Raw genomic sequence first — 17916 nt, 5'->3', positions numbered from 1 at the left:
AATATACCTGCTAACCAAATACAGCTAACCCTTGAACAACACAGAGGGTAGGGGTACTGAGCCCTTCACAAAGTTGAAAATCTGTGTATAACTTATAGTAAGCCCCTGTATCCACGGTTACTCTGTATGTGCAGTTCTGCATCTGTGGATTCAACCAACCACAGATCTTGCAGTAATGTAATGTTTACTATTGAAAAATATCTGCATATAAGTGGACCTGTGCAGTTCAAACCTGTGTTGTGCAAGGGTCAACCGTATAGTGAGTGCTCAAGGAATATTTGTTGAAAGACTACTTGAGGAGCAAAACATAGTTCCTTAACGTGGGTGATAAGCAAAACATTTTGATTCTTCTAACCTAGATAGAAGTCATTTTATCCTAAATAAGTTTAAAAAATTTTTATAGTCTTGTATGTCGTGTGTACAGAAGAGACGTCGTTTTCAAACTGTGGAAGTAAAACAAGGTAAACTTTATTTAGATGATAGGCTTGCTCTAAAGCAGACCGTCAAAAACTCACTTGAGCTTCCATGTTAGTTAAATTTGGTTTAAAGAATTCCTGCAAAAAAAAAAAAAGAAGAAATGATTGAAACATAAGCTGCTAGAGAAAATTTAAATCCCAACCAACAAAAAAAGAAACGTACACAGAGTTGTAAGAAGGATCAAAAAAGGTAACAAATGTGTCAGCACACCCTAAATGTTGGAGGGACTGTGAGGTTAGTCTATGGGGTGGGGGAACTGACAGAGGGCACAGTGGGTAGGATAAATCAGAAGAGAAAAAAGATGAGCAGGCTAAGAGCATAAAGGCCTGCTCATCAAACCCTCCCAAGAACCAGAAAACTAAGGATTTTCAGAAACAAAAATCTAAGCTACAAGATGTAAGATAAGAGAAAGGGGGCTTTTACAGGGTTCTTTAAGTATTAGGTCAATGGGTTACACATACATTACATTATACTAGTATACTACTTTGTAAGGGCATTGTTAAACTCTAACACTAGTATCAAAACTGTATAATCACATCAGTATCTGTATGAGAGAAGGACCCCAGTTTGATTTTCAGTTCTTTCTTATATTCCCACCTTGGGAAAGTGGAACTTAGAAAAATTCAGCTTGGGAAACCTTGGGAAACTAAGCCCACTCTTCCATAAATGTTCTTTGTGGAAGAGAAGACTAGATAAGGAGTAGATAGAAGCAATAAATTATCATTCCCCAGGGGCCTTCCTATTCAGGAGACTGTGCCATTCAGAAGGGAGGCAAGGTGCTCCTAGCCATCAATTTGTTACTGGAGAGTGTAAGTGTATGTGTGTGTTTGTGTGTGTGTGTTTTGTGTGTGCACTGTGCAGGTGTGCACGTGCATTAGTGCCTGAGTCAGAGGGACATGGATGGGACTGATCAATTCAGTCTATGACTTATCTTGTACCTATCAGCAGCAGTGTATACACTTCTATGAGTGCTGTCACTCTGGAAATAGGATGTAGTGTTGGGTGTATGTCATAGTCTTTCCTCATCAGCAGAGGAGAAAAAAACAGAGACAGACGGAACACACACACTCTGAAATTCTCCTGACTTGGGAGTCAGAGCAGTTGGGAAGGAATCAGTCCTCATCCCTTCCTACCCTCTCCAGATGGCCAAGTGAGAGGTAGAGTTCTAACAATAAGGAAGAAAGAACTGAAGATAGACTATCACATGAAACTCACTCTGGATGTTGTGGGAAGATATGGTCTTTTTCAAAGACATAGCGGAAGCAGTAGACTTGAAATTTGTAAAAGATGGTGTGGCTGCACAAAAATAAGAGAAATAAGGGAAACAGTGAAGTAATAATTAACAAAGTCTGCTAATATTAATCTGTAATAGAAGATAACAAAGCAACCCTGTAAGCAAAGAACAAAAATTACCTGCAAACAACTTTCTTTCTAGTTCTTCTTGAATTTTAAGAAGAATCCTTTCCTGTTCTAAGGCTTCTATGTACTTTGAGTAGCACCAGGTCGGCTAAGAAAACAATTTTCAAAATTAATTTTGGAAATATTTGCCCCAGTAAATAAACTGAAGGTAAGATAATATCAGCTCCCTCATTTAAACCGTTTACGCTAGAAGAACACATATAAAGAAACGTGCACATTTCAAAAATTTATATGAATTTTCATAAACAGAACTTACTGATTTAAACTTTTAACTGGGTACCAAAAATTATTACGGATCTACATTTATGTAGATATGTTTATGATGAAGTAAAGGGATTTTTCTATAGCCTTGACCTAAATTTTTAATAATTTAAATTTTCTTCTAGTTTTATTGAGACGTAATTGACATATAGCACTGTTTAAGTTAAAGGTGTACAACAATAATGATTTGACTTACACACATCATGAAATGATCACAAGAGGTTTGGAAAACACCTATCATCTCATATAGATATAATATTAAAGACATAGAAAAAAGAATTTTTTCCTTATGATGAGAAGTCTTAGGATTTACTCTCTTAACAGTTTTCATTTGTAACATACAGCAGTGTTCATTATTTTTACCATGTTGTACATTACCTACTTAGTACTTACCTTATAACTGAAAACTTGTACTTTAGATTACATTCATCTAATTCACCCTCCCTCCACCCTCCACCTCTAGTAGCCACAAATCTGATCTCTTTTTCACCGAGTTTGTTTGTTTTGGAAGTATAATTGACCTACAACACCAAGCTAGTTCCTGGTGCACAACACAGTGATTCGATATTTCTATATGTTAAAAATGATCACCATGATAAGTCTAGTTGTCATCTGTCACAATATATTACATAATTATTGACTATATTCCCACACTATACATTTCATACCTGTGACTCATTTATTTTGTAACTGAAAGTTCGTACCTCTCACTACCACTTACCTATTTCTCTCCTCCTACCAATACCCTCCCCTCTGGCACCTGTTTGTTCTCTGTGTCTAAGACTCTGTTTCTGTTTGGTTCCGTTTGTTCATTTGTCTATCTCTGACTTATTTCACTTAGCATAATACACCATAGGTCCATCATGTTATCACAAATGGCAGGATTTCATTAATTTTATGGCTGAGTAATATTCTGGTGTCTGTGTGTGTGTGTGTGTGTGTGTGTGTGTGTGTGTGTGTGTACCACTTCTTCTTTATCCATTCATATATTGATTGGCACTTAGGTTGCTTCCATATCTTGGCTACTGTAAATAATCTTGCAATGAACATAGGGGTGAATGTATCTTTTAGAATCGGTGTTTTTGTTTTCTTCACAAATACTCAGTAGTGGAACTGCTGGATCCTATGGTAGTTCTAGTTTTATGTTTTTGAGGACTTTCCATACTGTTTTTTCAGAGTGGTTACACCAATTTACATTCTCACCAACAGTGTACAAGTGTTACATTTTCTGCACATCCTTGCAAAACTTGTTTCTTGTTTTGTTTTTTAATTTACTTATTTTTTAACATCTTTATTGGAGTACAATTGCTTTACAATGGTGTTAGTTTCTGCTGTATAACAAAGTGAATCAGCTAGATGTATACATATATCCCCATATCTCCTCCCACTTGCGTCTCCCTCCAACCCTCCCTATACCACCCCTCTAGGGGGACACAAAGTACCTAGCTGATATCCCTATGCTATGCAGCTGCTTCCCACTAGCTAACAATTTTACAATTGGTAATGTATATATGTCCATGCCACTCTCTCACTTCGTCCCAGATTACCCTTCCCCTTCCCCATGTCCTCAAGTCCATTCTCTATTTCTGCGTCTTTATTCCTGTCCTGACCCTATGTTCTTCAGAACCATTGGTTTTCTTTTCCTTTTTTTTTAAGAATCCATATATATGTGTTAACATATGGTATTTGTATTTATCTATCTGACTTACTTCCCTCTGTAGGACACTCTCTCGGTCCATCCAACTCACTGCAAATAACGCAATTTCAGTTCTTTTTATGGCTGAGTAATATTCCATTGTATATATGTGACACATCTTCTTTATCCATTCATCTGTCGATGGACACTTAGGTTGCTTCCATGACCTGGCTACTGTAAATAGTCCTGCAATGAACATTGTGCTACATGACTCTTTTTGACTTATGGTTTTCTCAGGGTATATGCCCAGTAGTGGGATTGCTGGGTCGTATGGTAGTTCTTTTTTAGTTTTTTAAGGAACCTTGATACTGTTCTCCATAGTGGCTGTATCAATTTACATTCCCAACAACAGTGCAAGAGGGTTCCCTTTTCTCCACACCCTCTCCAGCATTTATTGTTTGTAGATTTTTTGATGATGGCCATTCTGCCTGATGTGAGGTGATATCTCATTGTAGTTCTGATTTGCATTTCTCTAATGATTAGAGATGTTGAGCAGTCTGTCATGTGTATGTTGGCAATCTGTATATCTTCTATGGAGAAATGTCGATTTAGGTCTTCTGCCCATTTTTGGATTGGGTTGTTTGTTTCTTTGATATTGAGCTGCATGAGCTGCTTGTATATTTTGGAGATTAATCCTTTGTCAGTGGCTTGGTTTGCAAATGTTTTCTCCCATTCTGAGGGTTGTCTTTTCGTCTTGTAATAGTTTCCTTTGCTCTGCAAAGCTTTTAAGTTTCATTAGGTCCCATTTGTTTATTTTTGTTTTTATTTCCATTTCTCTAGGAGGTGGGTCAAAAAGGATCTTGCTGTGATTTATGTCATAGAGTGTTCTGCCTATGTTTTCCTCTAAGAGTTTGATAGTGTCTGGCATTACATTTAGGTCTTCAATCCATTTTGAGTTTATTTCTGTGTATGGTGTTAGGGAGTGTTCTAATATCATTCTTTTACATGTAGCTGTACAGTTTTCCCAGCACCATTTATTGAAGAGGCTGTCTTTTCCCCATTGTATATTCTTGCCTCCTTTATCAAAGACAAGGTGACCATATGTGTGTGAGTTTACCTCTGGGCTTTCTATCCTTTTCCATCAATCTATATTTCTGTTTTTGTGCCAGTACCATACTGTCCTGATTACTGTACCTTTAGAGTATACTCTGAAGTCAGGGAGCCTGGCTCCTCCAGCTCCGTTTTTCTTTCTCAAGATTGTTTTGGCTATTCAGGGACTTTTGTATTTCCATAAAAATTGTGAAATTTTTTGTCCCAGTTTTTTGAAAAATGCCATTGGTGGGTTGATAAGGATTGCATTGAATCTGTAGATTGTTTGGGTAGTATAGTCATTTTCACAATGTTGATTCTTCCAATCCAAGAACATGGTATATCTCTCCATCTGTTTCTATCATCTTTAATTTCTTTCAACAGTGTCTTATAGTTTTCTGCATACAGGTCTTTGTTTCCTTAGGTAGGTTTATTCCTAGGTATTTTATTCTTTTTGTTGCAATGGTAAATGGGAATGTTTTCTTAATTTCTCTTTCATATTTTTCATCATTAGTGTATAGTAATGCAAGAGATTTCTGTGCATTAATTTTGTATCTTGCTTCTTTACCAAATTCATTAATTAGCTCTAGTAGTTTTCTGGTGGCATCTTTAGGATTCTCTATGTACAGCATAATGTCATCTGCAAACAGTGTCAGTTTTACTTCTTCTTTTCCAACTTGGATTCCTTTTATTTCTTTTTCTTCTCTGATTTCTGTGGCTAAGACTTCCAAAACTACGTTGAATAATAGTGGTGAGAGTGGGCAACCTTGTCTTGTTCCTGATCTTAGTGGAAATAGTTTCAATTTTTCACCATTGAGAACGATGCTGGCTCTTGGTTTGTCATATATGGCCTTTATTATGTTGAGGTAAGTTCCCTCTATGCCTACTTTCTGGATGGTTTTTTATGATAAATCGGTGTTGAATTTTGTCAAAAGCTTTTTCTGCATCTATTGAGATGATCATATGGTTTTCATCCTTCAGTTTCGTAATATGGTGTATCACATTGATTGATTTGTGTATATTGATGAATCCTTGCATTTCTGGGATAAACCCTGCTTGATCATGGTGTATGATCCCTTTAATGTGCTGTTGGATTCTCTTTGCTAGTATTTTATTGAGGATTTTTGCATCATTTTCATCAGTGATATTGGCCTGTAGTTTTCTTTTTTTGTGACATCTTTGTCTGGTTTTGGTATCAGGGTGATGGTGGCCTAATAGAATACGTTTCAGAGTGTTCCTCCCTCTGCTATATTTTGGAAGAGTTTGAGAAGGATAGGTGTTAGCTCTTCTCTAAATGTGTGATAGAATTCGCCTGTGAAGCAATCTGGTCCTGGGTTTTTGTTTGTTGGAAGATTCTGAATCACAGTTTCAATTTCAGTGCTTGTGTTTGGTCTGTTTATATTTTCTATTTCATCCTGTTTCAGTCTCAGAAGGTTGTGCTTTTCTAAGAATTTGTCCATTTCTTCCATGTTGTTCATTTTATTGGCATATAGTTGCTTGTAGTGATCTCTCATGATCCTTTGTATTTCTGCAGTGTCAGTTGTTACTTCTCCTTTTTCATTTCTAATTCTATTGATTTGAGTCTTCTGCCTTTTTTTACTCGATGAGTCTGGCTAACGGTTTATCAATTTTGTTTATTTTCTCAAAGAACCAGCTTTTAGTTTTATTTGTCTTTGCTACTGTTTCCTTCATTCTTTTTCATTTATTTCTGATCTGATCTTTATGATTTCTTTCCTTCTGCTAACTTTGGGATTTTTTTTTTCTTCTCTAATGACTTTAGGTGTAAGGTTAGGTTGTGTATTTGAGATGTTTCTTGTTTCTTAAGGTAGGATTGTAGTGCTATAAAATTCCCTCTTAGAACAGCTTTTGCTGCATCCCAAAGGTTTTGGCTCGTCGTGGTTTCATTTTCATTTGCTTCTAGGTATTTTTTGATTTCCTCTTTGATTTCTTCAGTGATCTCTTGGTAGTGTATTGATTAGCCTCCATGTGTTTGTATTTTTTAGATTTTTTCCTGTAATTGATATCTAGTCTCATAGCTTTGTGGTCGGAAAAAATACTTGATATGATTTCAATTTTCTTAAATTTACCAAGGCTTGATTTGTGACCCAAGGTATGATCTATCCTGGAGAATGTCCCATGAGCACTTAGGAACAACAGTGTATTCTGTTGTTTTTGGATGGAATGTCCTATGAATATTATTTAAGCTCCTCTTTTTTAATGTATCATTTAAAGTTTGTGTTTCCTTATTTATTTTCAATTTGGATGATCTATCCATTGGTGAAAGTGGGGTGTTAAAGTCCCTTACTGTGATTGTGTTACTGTCAATTTCCCCTTTTATGGCTGTTAGCATTTGTCTTATGTATTGAGGTGCTCTTATGTTGGGTGTATAAATATTTACAATTGTTATATCTTCTGCTTGGATTGATCCCTTGATCATTATGCAGTGTCCTTCTTTTCTCTTATGATAGTCTTTATTTTAAAGTCTCTTTTGTCTGATATGAGTATTGCTACTCCGCTTTCTTTTGATTTCCATTTGCATGGAATATCTTTTTCCATCCCCTCACTTTCAGTATGTATGTGTCCCTAGGTCTAAGGTGGGTCTCTTGTAGACAGCATATACACGGGTCTTGTTTTTGTATCCATTCAAGGCAGTCTATGTCTTTTGGTTGGAGCATTTAATCCATTTACATTTAAGGTAGTTATCGATATGTATGTTCCTATTACCATTTTGTAAATTGTTTTGGGTTTGTTATTGTAGGTCTTTTCCTTTTCTTGTGCTTCCTGCCTAGAGAAGTTCCTTTAGCATTTGTTGTAAAGCTTGTTTGGTGGTGCTGAATTCTCTTAGCTTTTCTCTGTAAAGGTTTTGATTTTCCGGTGAATCTGAATGAGATTCTTGGTGGGTAGAGTAACCTTGGTTGTAGGTTTTTCCCCTTCATCACTTTAAAAGTGCCCTGCCACTCCCTTCTGGCTTGCACAGTGTCTGCTGAAAGATCAGCTGTTAACCTTATGGGGATTCCCTTGTATGCTATTTGTTGCTTTTCCTTTGCTCCTTTTAATATTTTTTCTTTGTATATAATTTTTGATAGTTTGATTAATATGTGTTTTGGCTTGTTTCTCCTTGGATTTACCCTGTATGGGATTCTCTGTGCTTCCTGGAGTTGATTGACTATTTCCTATTCCATATTAGGGAAGTTTTCATCTATAATCTCTTCAAATATTTTCTCAGTCCATTTCTTTTTTTCTTCTTCTGGGACCCCTATAATTAGAATGTTGGTGCCTTTAATGTTGTCCCAGAGGTCTCTGAGACTGTCCTCAATTCTTTTCATTCTTTTTTCTTTATTCTGCTCTGAGGTCGTTATTTCTACTATTTTATCTTCCAGGTCATTTATTCATTTTTCTGTCTCAGTTATTCTGTTATTGATTCCTTCTAGAGAATTTTTAATTTCATTTATTGTGCTGTTCATCATTGTTTGTTTTCTCTTTAGTTCTTCTAGGTCCTTGTTAAACATTTCTTGTATTTTCTCCACTCTATTTCCAAGATTTTGGATCATGTTTACTATCATTACTCTGAATTCTTTTTCAGGTAGGCTGCCTATATCCTCTTCATTTGTTTGGTCTGGTTGGGTTTTTACCCTGCTCCTTCATCTGCTGTGTATTTCTCTGTCTTTTCATTTTGCTTAACTTACTGTGTTTGGTGTCTACTTTTTGCAGGCTGCAGGTTCGTAGTTCCCATTATTTTTGGTGTCTGCCCACAGTGGGTAAGGCGGTTCAGCGGGCTCTGTAGGCTTCCTGGTGGAGGGGACTGGTGCCTGTGTTCTGGTGCATGAGACTGGATCTTGTCTTTCTTGTGGGCAGGACCGCGTCCGGTAGTGTGTTTAGGGGTGTCTGTGACCTTATTATGATTTTAGGCAGCCTCTCTGCTAATGCGTGGGGTTGTGTTCCTGTCTTGGTAGTTGTTTGGCATAGTGTGTCCAGCACTATAGCTTTCTAGTTGTTGAGTGGAGCTGGGTCTTAGTGTTGAGATGGAGATTTGTGTGAAAGCTTTTGCCGTTTGATATTATGTGGGGCCGGGAGGTCTCTGGTGGACCAATGTCCTGAATTTGGCTCTCCCACTTCAGAGGCTCATGCCTGACACCCGGCCGGAGCACCAAGGTCCTGTCAGCCACTCGGCTCAGAAGTAAAGGGAGAAAAAAAGAAAGATAGGAAAAAATATAATAATGTTAGTAAATTAAAAAAATATTATTAAAAATAAAAAAGTAATAAAAAATCAGGAAGAGAACAACCAAACCAAAAAAGAAATCCACCAATGATAACAAGTGCTAAAAACTATACCCCCCCCAAAAAAACAAAGACAGACAGATCTGTAGGACAAATGGTAAAAGCAAACCTATATAGACAAAATCACACAAAGAAACATGCACATACATACTCACAAAAAGAGCAAAAGGAAAAAATATATATATATAAAAAAGGAAGAGAGCAACCAAATCAATAAACACATCTACCAATGATAATAAGCTCTAAATACTAAACTAAAGTAAACATAAAACCAGAAATAAATTAGATGCAGAAAGTAAACCCCAGGTCTACAGTTGCTCTCAAAGTCCATCACCTCAATTTTGGGATGATTCGTTGTCTATTCAGGTATTCCACAGATGCAGGTACATCAAATTGATTGTGGAGATTTAATCCGCTGCTCCTGAAGCTGCTGGGAGAGATTTCCCTTTCTCTTCTTTGTTTGCACAGCTCCTGGTGTTCAGCTTTGGATTTGGCCTCGCCTCTGCGAGTAGGTCGCCTGAGGGCGTCTATTCCCCACCCAGACAGGCCGGGGGTTAAAGGAGCGGCTAATTAGGGGGCTATGGCTCACTCAGGCCAGGGGGAGGGAGGGGTATGGAATGTAGGGCGAGCCTGTGGTGGCAGAGGCCAGCGTGATGTTGCAACAGCCTGAGGCGTGCCGTGTGCTCTCCCAGGGAAGTTGTCCTTGGATCACGGGACCCTGGCAGTGGTGGGCTGCACAGGCTCCTGGGAGGGGTGGTATGGATAGTGACCTGTGCTTTCACACAGGCTTCTTGGTGGCTGCAGTAGCAGCCTTAGTGTTTCATGCCCATCTCTCGTGTCTGTGCTGGTAGCCGTGGTTCGTGCCCATCTCTGGAGCTCGTTTAGGCAGTGCTCTGAATCCCCTCTCCTTGCACACTCCGAAACAATGGTCTCTTGCCCCTGAGGCAGTTCCAGACTTTTTCCTGGACTCCCTCCTGGCTAGCTGTGGTGCACTAGCCCCCTTCAGGCTGTGTTCATGCAGCCAACCGCAGTCCTCTCTCTGGGGTCTGACCTCTGAAGCCCAAGCCTCAGCTCCCAGCCCCCACCCACCCTGGCAAGTGAGCAGACAAGCCTCTCAAGCTGGTAAGTCCTGGTCGGCACCAATCCTCTGTGTGGGAATCTCTCCGCTTTGCCCTCTGCACCCCTGTTTCTGCACTCTCCTTGTGGCTCTGAAGCTTTCCCTCCACCCACCCCCTGTCTCTGCCAGTGAAGGGGCTTCCTAGTGTGTGGAAACTTTTCCTCCTTCACAGCTCCCTCCCAGAGGAGCAGATCCTGTCCCTATTCTTTTGTCTGTGTTTTTCCTTTTCTCTTTTGCCCTACCCAGGTACCTGGGGAGTTTCTTGCCTTTTGGGAAGTCTGAGGTCTTCTGCCAGCGTTCAGTAGGTGTTCTGTAGGAGTTGTTCCACATGTAGATGTATTTTTGATGTATTTGTGCGAAGGAAGGTGATCTCCATGTCTTACTCCTCTGCCATCTTGAAGGTCCCTCATTGTGATTTGCATTTGCATTTTCCAGTGGTTAGTGATGTTGAGCATCTTTTCATGTGCCTGTTGGCCACCCATATGTGTTCTTTGAAAAAATGTCTATTCAGGACCTCTGTCCCATTTTTTACTTGAGTTGTTTGCTTTTTCAATATAGAGTTGTATGAGTTCTCTGTATAGTTTGGATATTAACCCTTTGGATATATTGTTTGCACATATCTTCTCCAATTCAGTAGGTGACCTTTTTGTTTTGTTGATAGTTTCCCTCACTGTGGATAAGCTTTTTAGTTTGATGTAGTGCCATCTGTTTATTTTTGCTTTTGTTTCCTTTGCCTAAGGAGACATATCCAAAAATTTTACTAAGACGGGGGTATAGCTCAGTGGTAGAGCATTTGACTGCAAAAAATTTACTAAGACGGGGTTAGCTCAGTGGTAGAGCATTTGACTGCAAAAATTTTACTAAGACAGATGTCAAAGAATGTACTGCCTATGCTTTCTTCTAGAAGTTTTATGGTTTCAGGTCTTATAGTTAAGCCTTTAATCCATTTTGAGATTTATGTATATGGTGTGAGAAAGTGGTCCAGTTTGATTCTTTTGCACGTAGCTGTTCAGTTTTTCCAACACCATTTAAAAAAAATATTTATTGATTGATTGATTTAGGCTGCACCGAGTCTTAGTTGCGGCATGAAAACTCTTAGTTGTGGCATGCGAACTCTTAGTTGCGGCATTCATGAGGGACGTAGTTCCCCAACGAGGGGTTGAACGCGGGCCCCCTGCATTGGGAGCACAGTCTTACTCACTGGACCACCAGGGAAGTCCCAACACCATTTACTGAAGAGGTTGTCTTTTCCACATTACATATTCTTGCCTACTTTGTTATGGATTAATTGCCCATATCATTGTGGAATCATTTCTGGGCTCTTTATTTGGTTCCATTGATATATGTGTCTGATTCTGTGCCAGTAACATACTGTTTTGAAAACTGTAGCTTTGTAGTATAGTTTGAAATGAGGGATGTGTGATATCTCCTGTTTTTGTTCTTCTTTCTTAAAAGTGTTTTGGCTATTCGAGGTCTTCTGTGTTTCTCACAGAATTATTTCTTCTATTTCTGTGATGAACGCCATTGGTATTTTGATAAGCATTGCACTGAATCTGTAGATTGCCTGGGTATGTGGTCATTTTAACAATATTAATTCTTTCAATCCATGAGCACAGTATATCTTTCCATCTGTTTGTGTCATCTTCAATTACTTTCATAGGTACCTTGTAGTTTTCTGAGTACAGATCTTTTATCTCCTTCGTTAGATTTATTCCGAGATATTTTATTCTTTTGAATGTGAATAGGATTGTTTTCATTTCTCTTTCTGGTAGTTTGTTGTGATTGTGCAGAAATGCAACAGATTTCTGTATATTAATTTTGTATCCTGCAACTTTACTGAATTCACTGACGAGTTCTAGTAGTTATTTCGTGGTGTTTATAGGATTTTCTATATATAGTATCATGCCATCTATAAACAGCGACAGTTTTACTTCTTCCTTCCCAATTTGGATTCTATTTATTTCTTTTTCTTGCCTAATTGCTGTGGCTAGGACTTTCAATACTATGTTGAATAAAAGTGACCAGAGTGGGTATACTTGTCTTTGTCCTGATCTCAGAGGAAATGCTTTTAGCTTTCCATCACTGAGTTGATGTTAGCTGTGCACCTGTTATACATGGCCTTATTATGTTGGGGTATGTTCCTTTATACCCACTTTGTTGAGTATTTTTATCATAAATATGAATTTTGTTAAAAGCTTTTTCTTCATCTATTGAGATGATTATATGATTTCTATTCTTCAGTTTGTTAATGTGGTGTATCACATTGATTGATTTGCAAATACTGAACCATCCTTGTATCAGTGGGATAAATGCCACATGATCATGGTGTAAGATCCTTTTAATGTATTGTTGAATTTGGCTTCCTAATATTTTGTTGAGGATTTTCGCAGCTATGCTCATCAGTAATATTGGCCTGTAATGTTTTCATGTGTGATAACTTTTTCCAGTTTTGGTATCAGGGTGATGCTGGCCTCATAGATTGAGTAGGGAAGCATTCCTTCCACTGCAATTTTTTGAAATAGTTTGAGAAGGATAGGTGTTAACTGTTCTCTAAATGTTTGATAGATTGAAATGTGAAACCATCTGGTCCTGGAACTTTTTGATTACTGAATCAACTTCTTTACTGTTAATTGGCCTGTTCGTATTTCCTATTTCTTTCCGATTCGGTCTTGAGAGATTGTACATTTCTAGGAATTTGTCCATTTCATCTGGGTTGTCCGTTTTAATGACATGTAATTGTTTGTAGTAATCTCTTATGCTCCTTTGTATTTCTATGGTGCCAATGTAACTTCTCCTTCTTCATTTCTGATTTTATTGATTTGAGCTCTTTCTCATTTTTTCTTGGTAAGTCTTGCTAAAGGTTTATCACTTTTGTTTATCTTTTCAAAAACCAGTATTTGGCTTAATTGATCTTTTATTTACATTTTTTGGTCTCTATCTTATTTATTTCCTCTCTGATCTTTATTATTTCCTTCCTTCTGTGACTTTGAGCTTCATTTATTCTTCTTTATCTAATTCTATTAGATGGTAGGTTAGGTTGTTTATTTGAGATTTTTCTTCTTTCTTGAGGAAGGCCTATATGGCTATAAACTTCCCTCTTAGAACTACTTTTGCTGCATCCCATATAGTTTTAAAAAATTGAAGTATAGCTGATTTACAATGTTGTGTTAATTTCTGCTGTACAGCAAAGTGATTCAGTTATATATATATTATACATATACACACAAACATACAACCTTTTAAATATTGTTTTCCATTATGGCTTGTTACAAGATATTGAACATAGTTCCCTGTGCTATACAGTAGTAGGACCTATTGCTTATCCATTCTATATATACTAGTTTGCATTTGCTAGCCCCAAACTCCCTCTCCATTCCTCCCCCACCCCCAACTTCCTTGGCAACCACAAGTCTGTTCTCTATGTCTGTGAGTCTGTTTCTCTTTTGTAGGTAAGTTCATTTGTGTCATATTTTAGATTCCACATATAAGTGATATCATACGGTATTTGTCTTTCTTCTTGTGACTTACTTCACTTAGTATGATCATCTCTAGGTCTACCTATGTTGCTGCAAATAGCATTATTTCATTCTTTTTTATGGCTGAGTAGTATTACATTGTATATATGTACCACATCTTCTTTACTCATCTGTTGATGGACATTTAGGTTGTTTCCAGGGCTTGGCTATTGTAAATAGCACTGCTATGAACATAGAGGTGCATGTATCTTTTTGAATTATTGTCTGCATATATGCCCAGAAGTGGGATTGCTGGATCATATGGCAACTCTATTTTTAGTTTTTTGAGGAAACTCCATACTGGTTTCCTCTATGGTTTCCAACCATAGTGGTTGTACCAATTTACATTCCCATCAACAGTGTAGGACGGTTCCCTTTTCTCCACACCCTCTCCAGCATTTGTTATTTGTAGATTTTTTTTTAATGATGGCCATTCTGACTGGTGCAAGGTGGTACCTCATTGCAGTTTTGATTTGCATTTCTCTAATAATTAGAGATGTTGAGCATCTTTTCATGTGTCTGTTGGCCATCTGTATGTCTTCTTTGGAGAAATGTCTGTTTAGGTTTTCTGCCCATTTTTCAATTGGGTTGTTTTTTGTTGTTGTTGTTGAGTTGTATGAGCTGTTTGTATATTTTAGAAGTTAAGCCCTTGTTGGTTGCATCATTTGTAAATATTTTCTCCCATTCCATAGGTTGTCTTTTCCTTGTGTGGTTTCCTTTGCCATACAAAAGCTTGTCAGTTTGATTCACTCCAATTTGTTTATTTTTGCTTTTATTTCTATTGTCTTGGGAGACTGACCTAAGAAAACATTGCTATGATTTATGTCAGAGAATGTTTTGCCTATGACCTCTTCTAGGAGTTTTATGGTGTCTTACGTTTAAGTCTTTAAGCCATTTTGAGTTTATTTTTGTGTATGGTGTGAGGGTATGTTCTAACTTCATTGGTTCACATGTGACTGTCCAACTTTCCCAACAGCACCTGCTGAAGAGACTGTCTTTTTCCCATTGTATATTCTTGCCTCCTTTGTCAAAGATGAATTGACCATAGGTATGTGGGTTTGTTTCTGGGCTCTCTATTCTGTTCCATCGAGCCATATGTCTTGTTTTTGTGCCAATACCACGCTGCTTTGATTACTGTGTCTTTGCATCCCATACAGTTTTGAGTGTTGCATTTCCCTTTTCATTTATCTGGAGGTATTTTCTAGTTTCCTTTGATTTCTTCATTGACCCATTGGTTTTCTAGTAGATTGTTGTTTAGTCTCCACGTGTTCATTCTTTTCCCACTTTTCTTTCTTTAATTGATTCCTCATTCCATAACATTTGTTAGAGAAAATGCTTGATGTAATTTCTATCCTCTTAAATTTGTTGAGACTTGTTTTGTGGCCTAACATGTGATCTATCCTTGAGAATGTTTCATGTGCACTCAAAAAGAATGTGTATTCTTCTGCTTTAGGATGTAATGTTCTGTAGATATCTATTAAGTCCAACTGGTCCATTGTGTTATTTAAGACCACTTATGCCATATTGATTTTCTTTCTGGATGATCCGTCCATTGATGTAAGTGGACTACTCCTACTATTTATATTATTGTCAATTTTTCCCTTTAGGTCTGTTAACATTTGCTTTATATATTTAGGTGCTCCTGTATTGGGTGCATATATGTTAATGAGTATACTATTCTCTTCTTGTATTGATTCTTTTATCATTATATAATGCTCTTCTTTTTCTTTTGTTATAGTCTTTATTTTAAAGTTTATTTTGTCTGAGTATTGCTACTGGAAGTTTGTCATTTCCATTTGCATGAAATTCCTTTTTCCATACCCTCACTTTCAATCTGTGTGTCTTTAGCTCTGATATGAATCTCCTGTAAGCAACATGTAGCTGGATTTTTTTTTTAATCCAATCAGCCACCCTATGACTTTTCATTGGAGTATCTAGTCCATTGACATTTAAAGTGATTATTGATAAGTATGTACTTATTTTGTAACTTGTTTTCTGATTGTTTCTGTAGTTCTTTTCATTTCTTCTTCATTTAGTTTATTCCCTTGTGGTTTGATGATTTTCTTTAGTGGTATGCCTGTGTTCCTTTCTCTCCAATTTCTATGTATTAATTGTGGGGGTTTGATTTGTGGTTTTAATGGGGTTCATATATGTTGATGTAAAACTATATTTGTTTTAAACTGATAATCATTTAAGTTCAAACATATTCTAAAATCTCTACATTTTTTACTCCCCTCCCCCAGGTTTTGTGTTTTTAATTTCATATTTAACATCTTCATGATTATCCCGTTTATTTAGTTATAATTGATTTTACAAGTTTTGTCTTTTAATCTTCATACTAGCTTATTTAGGTGGCTGATCCACAGCCTTTACTATATATTTGACTTTATTAGTGGGATTTTTCCTTTTCTATAAACTCTTCTTGTTGTAGCCTTTTATTTCCTCTTAGAGAAGACCCTTAAACACTCCTTTTAGGGCTAGTTTCATATTGAGAAACTCTTTCAGTTTTTGTTTGTTTGATAAGTTCTTTATCTCTCCTTCAGTTCTGAATGATAAACTTTCCAGGCAGATTATCCCAGGTTGTAGGTGTTTCCCTTTCAGCACTTTAAATATATCATGTCATTCCCTTTTGGCCAGCAAACTTTCTGCAGAAAAATTAGTTGATTGCCTTATGGGGCTGTATGTGGCTTTTTTTCTCTTGCTGCCTTTAAAATTTTCTCCTTATTGTTAACTTTTGCCAATTAATTATGATGTCTTGGTGTGGGTCTCTTTGGGTTCATCTTGTTTGGGACTCTCTGTATTTCCTATATCTGTATATCTATTTCCTTCTTCAGGTTTGGGTAATTTTCAGCCATAATTTCATGAAATACATTTTCAATCCCTTTCTCTCTTCTCATTTTGGGACCCATATAATGCGAATGTTAGTACACTTGACGTTGTCTTAGAGGTCCTTTAAACTGTCCTCATTTTAAAATTTTGGTGTTCTTTTTATTATTGGGTGATTTTAATTTTTCTCCCTTCCAGGTCACTTATGCATTCTTTTGTATCACACAGTCTCCTGTTAATCACTTCTAGTGTGTTTTTCATTTTAGGTGTTGTATTCCTCAGCTCTGACTAGTCCTTTTTTACATTTTCTAGTCCGTTGTTAAAATGTTCACTGTGTTTTCCATTATTTTCACAAGTTCAGTGAACATTCTTATTACTAATGCTATAAATTCTCTATGTGGTAAATTATTTATGTTTCATTTTTTTTCAGAGTTTTTTCTTGTTCTTTCATTTGAGAAAAATTCCTCTGTCTTCTCATTTTAACTTTTTATATCTCTATGAAATTAGGTGAAACAGTTTACCTATCCTGGTCTTGAAGGGGTGTCCTTTTATGGGAGTGTCCCTATGCAGTCATCATGTGCCCAGTTGTTTGATGGGAGAGCTGGATATGAAGTGAGCACAGGTCACGTCTTCCCCCAGGTTGCTGTGGCAGCTATCACCTTTGTGGACTGAAGCCAGCACCAGGTATAAGCAAGGGCCTCTCCTATACTCAGTGTCCATCACCACCCTATCAGGGGTGGGGGTGGGTCCAAAATTGCTGGAGCAGAAGCACTGAGGATCAGTGCTTGTTGATCAGTGCTTGTTGATCAGTTGCTTTGTTGATTCTGAGCTGGTTCCTTTCCCTCTAAGTGTGCACTCTCCTCCCTCCTGATAATGGCACCTTCATCTTAGAAGGAAATAGCACCAAACAAAGAGGGGCCAGAGCAGGTGCCTGGTGCAGGCTGGGGCATGTGCTGGGATGGCCATGGGAAACTGGCCAGAGCCCTGGGTAGCTTCAATCTGCTTCCTCCACCTTGTTTTGTGAGTAAGCAAGCATGAGTGGAGTCTAGGCTTCTTACAGCCCTCCATTAAGTCCTGCTGGTTTTCAAACCAGCTAAGGGGACTTGTCCTCCTGATGTTGGGTCTCAGAGCTGGGGTTCCCAACATGTACTTTGAACCCCTTACTCCCCAGGGAGGATCTCTGAGCCCATGATATCGCCCCCTCTTCTGTGTCTCCTTCTAGGGGTGCAGGTCCTGACCTGATTGCTTCCCTTCACTTCCTACCTGACTCTGTAGATCTTTCCTTACAGCCTTGGTTG

At 37.7% G+C, this 17916-nt stretch overlaps 1 protein-coding gene across 1 annotated transcript in view; it reads right to left on the bottom strand.

The window, feature by feature from the left end:
- Positions 1 to 266: 266 nt before the first annotated feature.
- RGS22 (regulator of G protein signaling 22) overlaps positions 267 to 17916 on the bottom strand; it is a 172967-nt gene continuing 155317 nt past the window's right edge. Inside the window, exons 25-27 of the mRNA XM_029222809.1 lie at positions 1891 to 1984; positions 1693 to 1773; positions 267 to 554 (exon numbers count right to left, since the gene is read on the bottom strand). Of these exons, the coding sequence (XP_029078642.1) occupies positions 544 to 554; positions 1693 to 1773; positions 1891 to 1984 (186 nt within the window). The 3' untranslated portion in view covers positions 267 to 543. The remainder of the gene's footprint in view (positions 555 to 1692; positions 1774 to 1890; positions 1985 to 17916) is intronic.

Source organism: Monodon monoceros, unplaced genomic scaffold, assembly GCF_005190385.1.
Source record: "Monodon monoceros isolate NGI ecotype Baffin Bay Population unplaced genomic scaffold, NGI_Narwhal_1 Super_Scaffold_14, whole genome shotgun sequence".
NCBI classification, from domain to species: domain Eukaryota; kingdom Metazoa; phylum Chordata; class Mammalia; order Artiodactyla; family Monodontidae; genus Monodon; species Monodon monoceros.
This window is presented reverse-complemented; position numbering and strand designations above follow the sequence as displayed.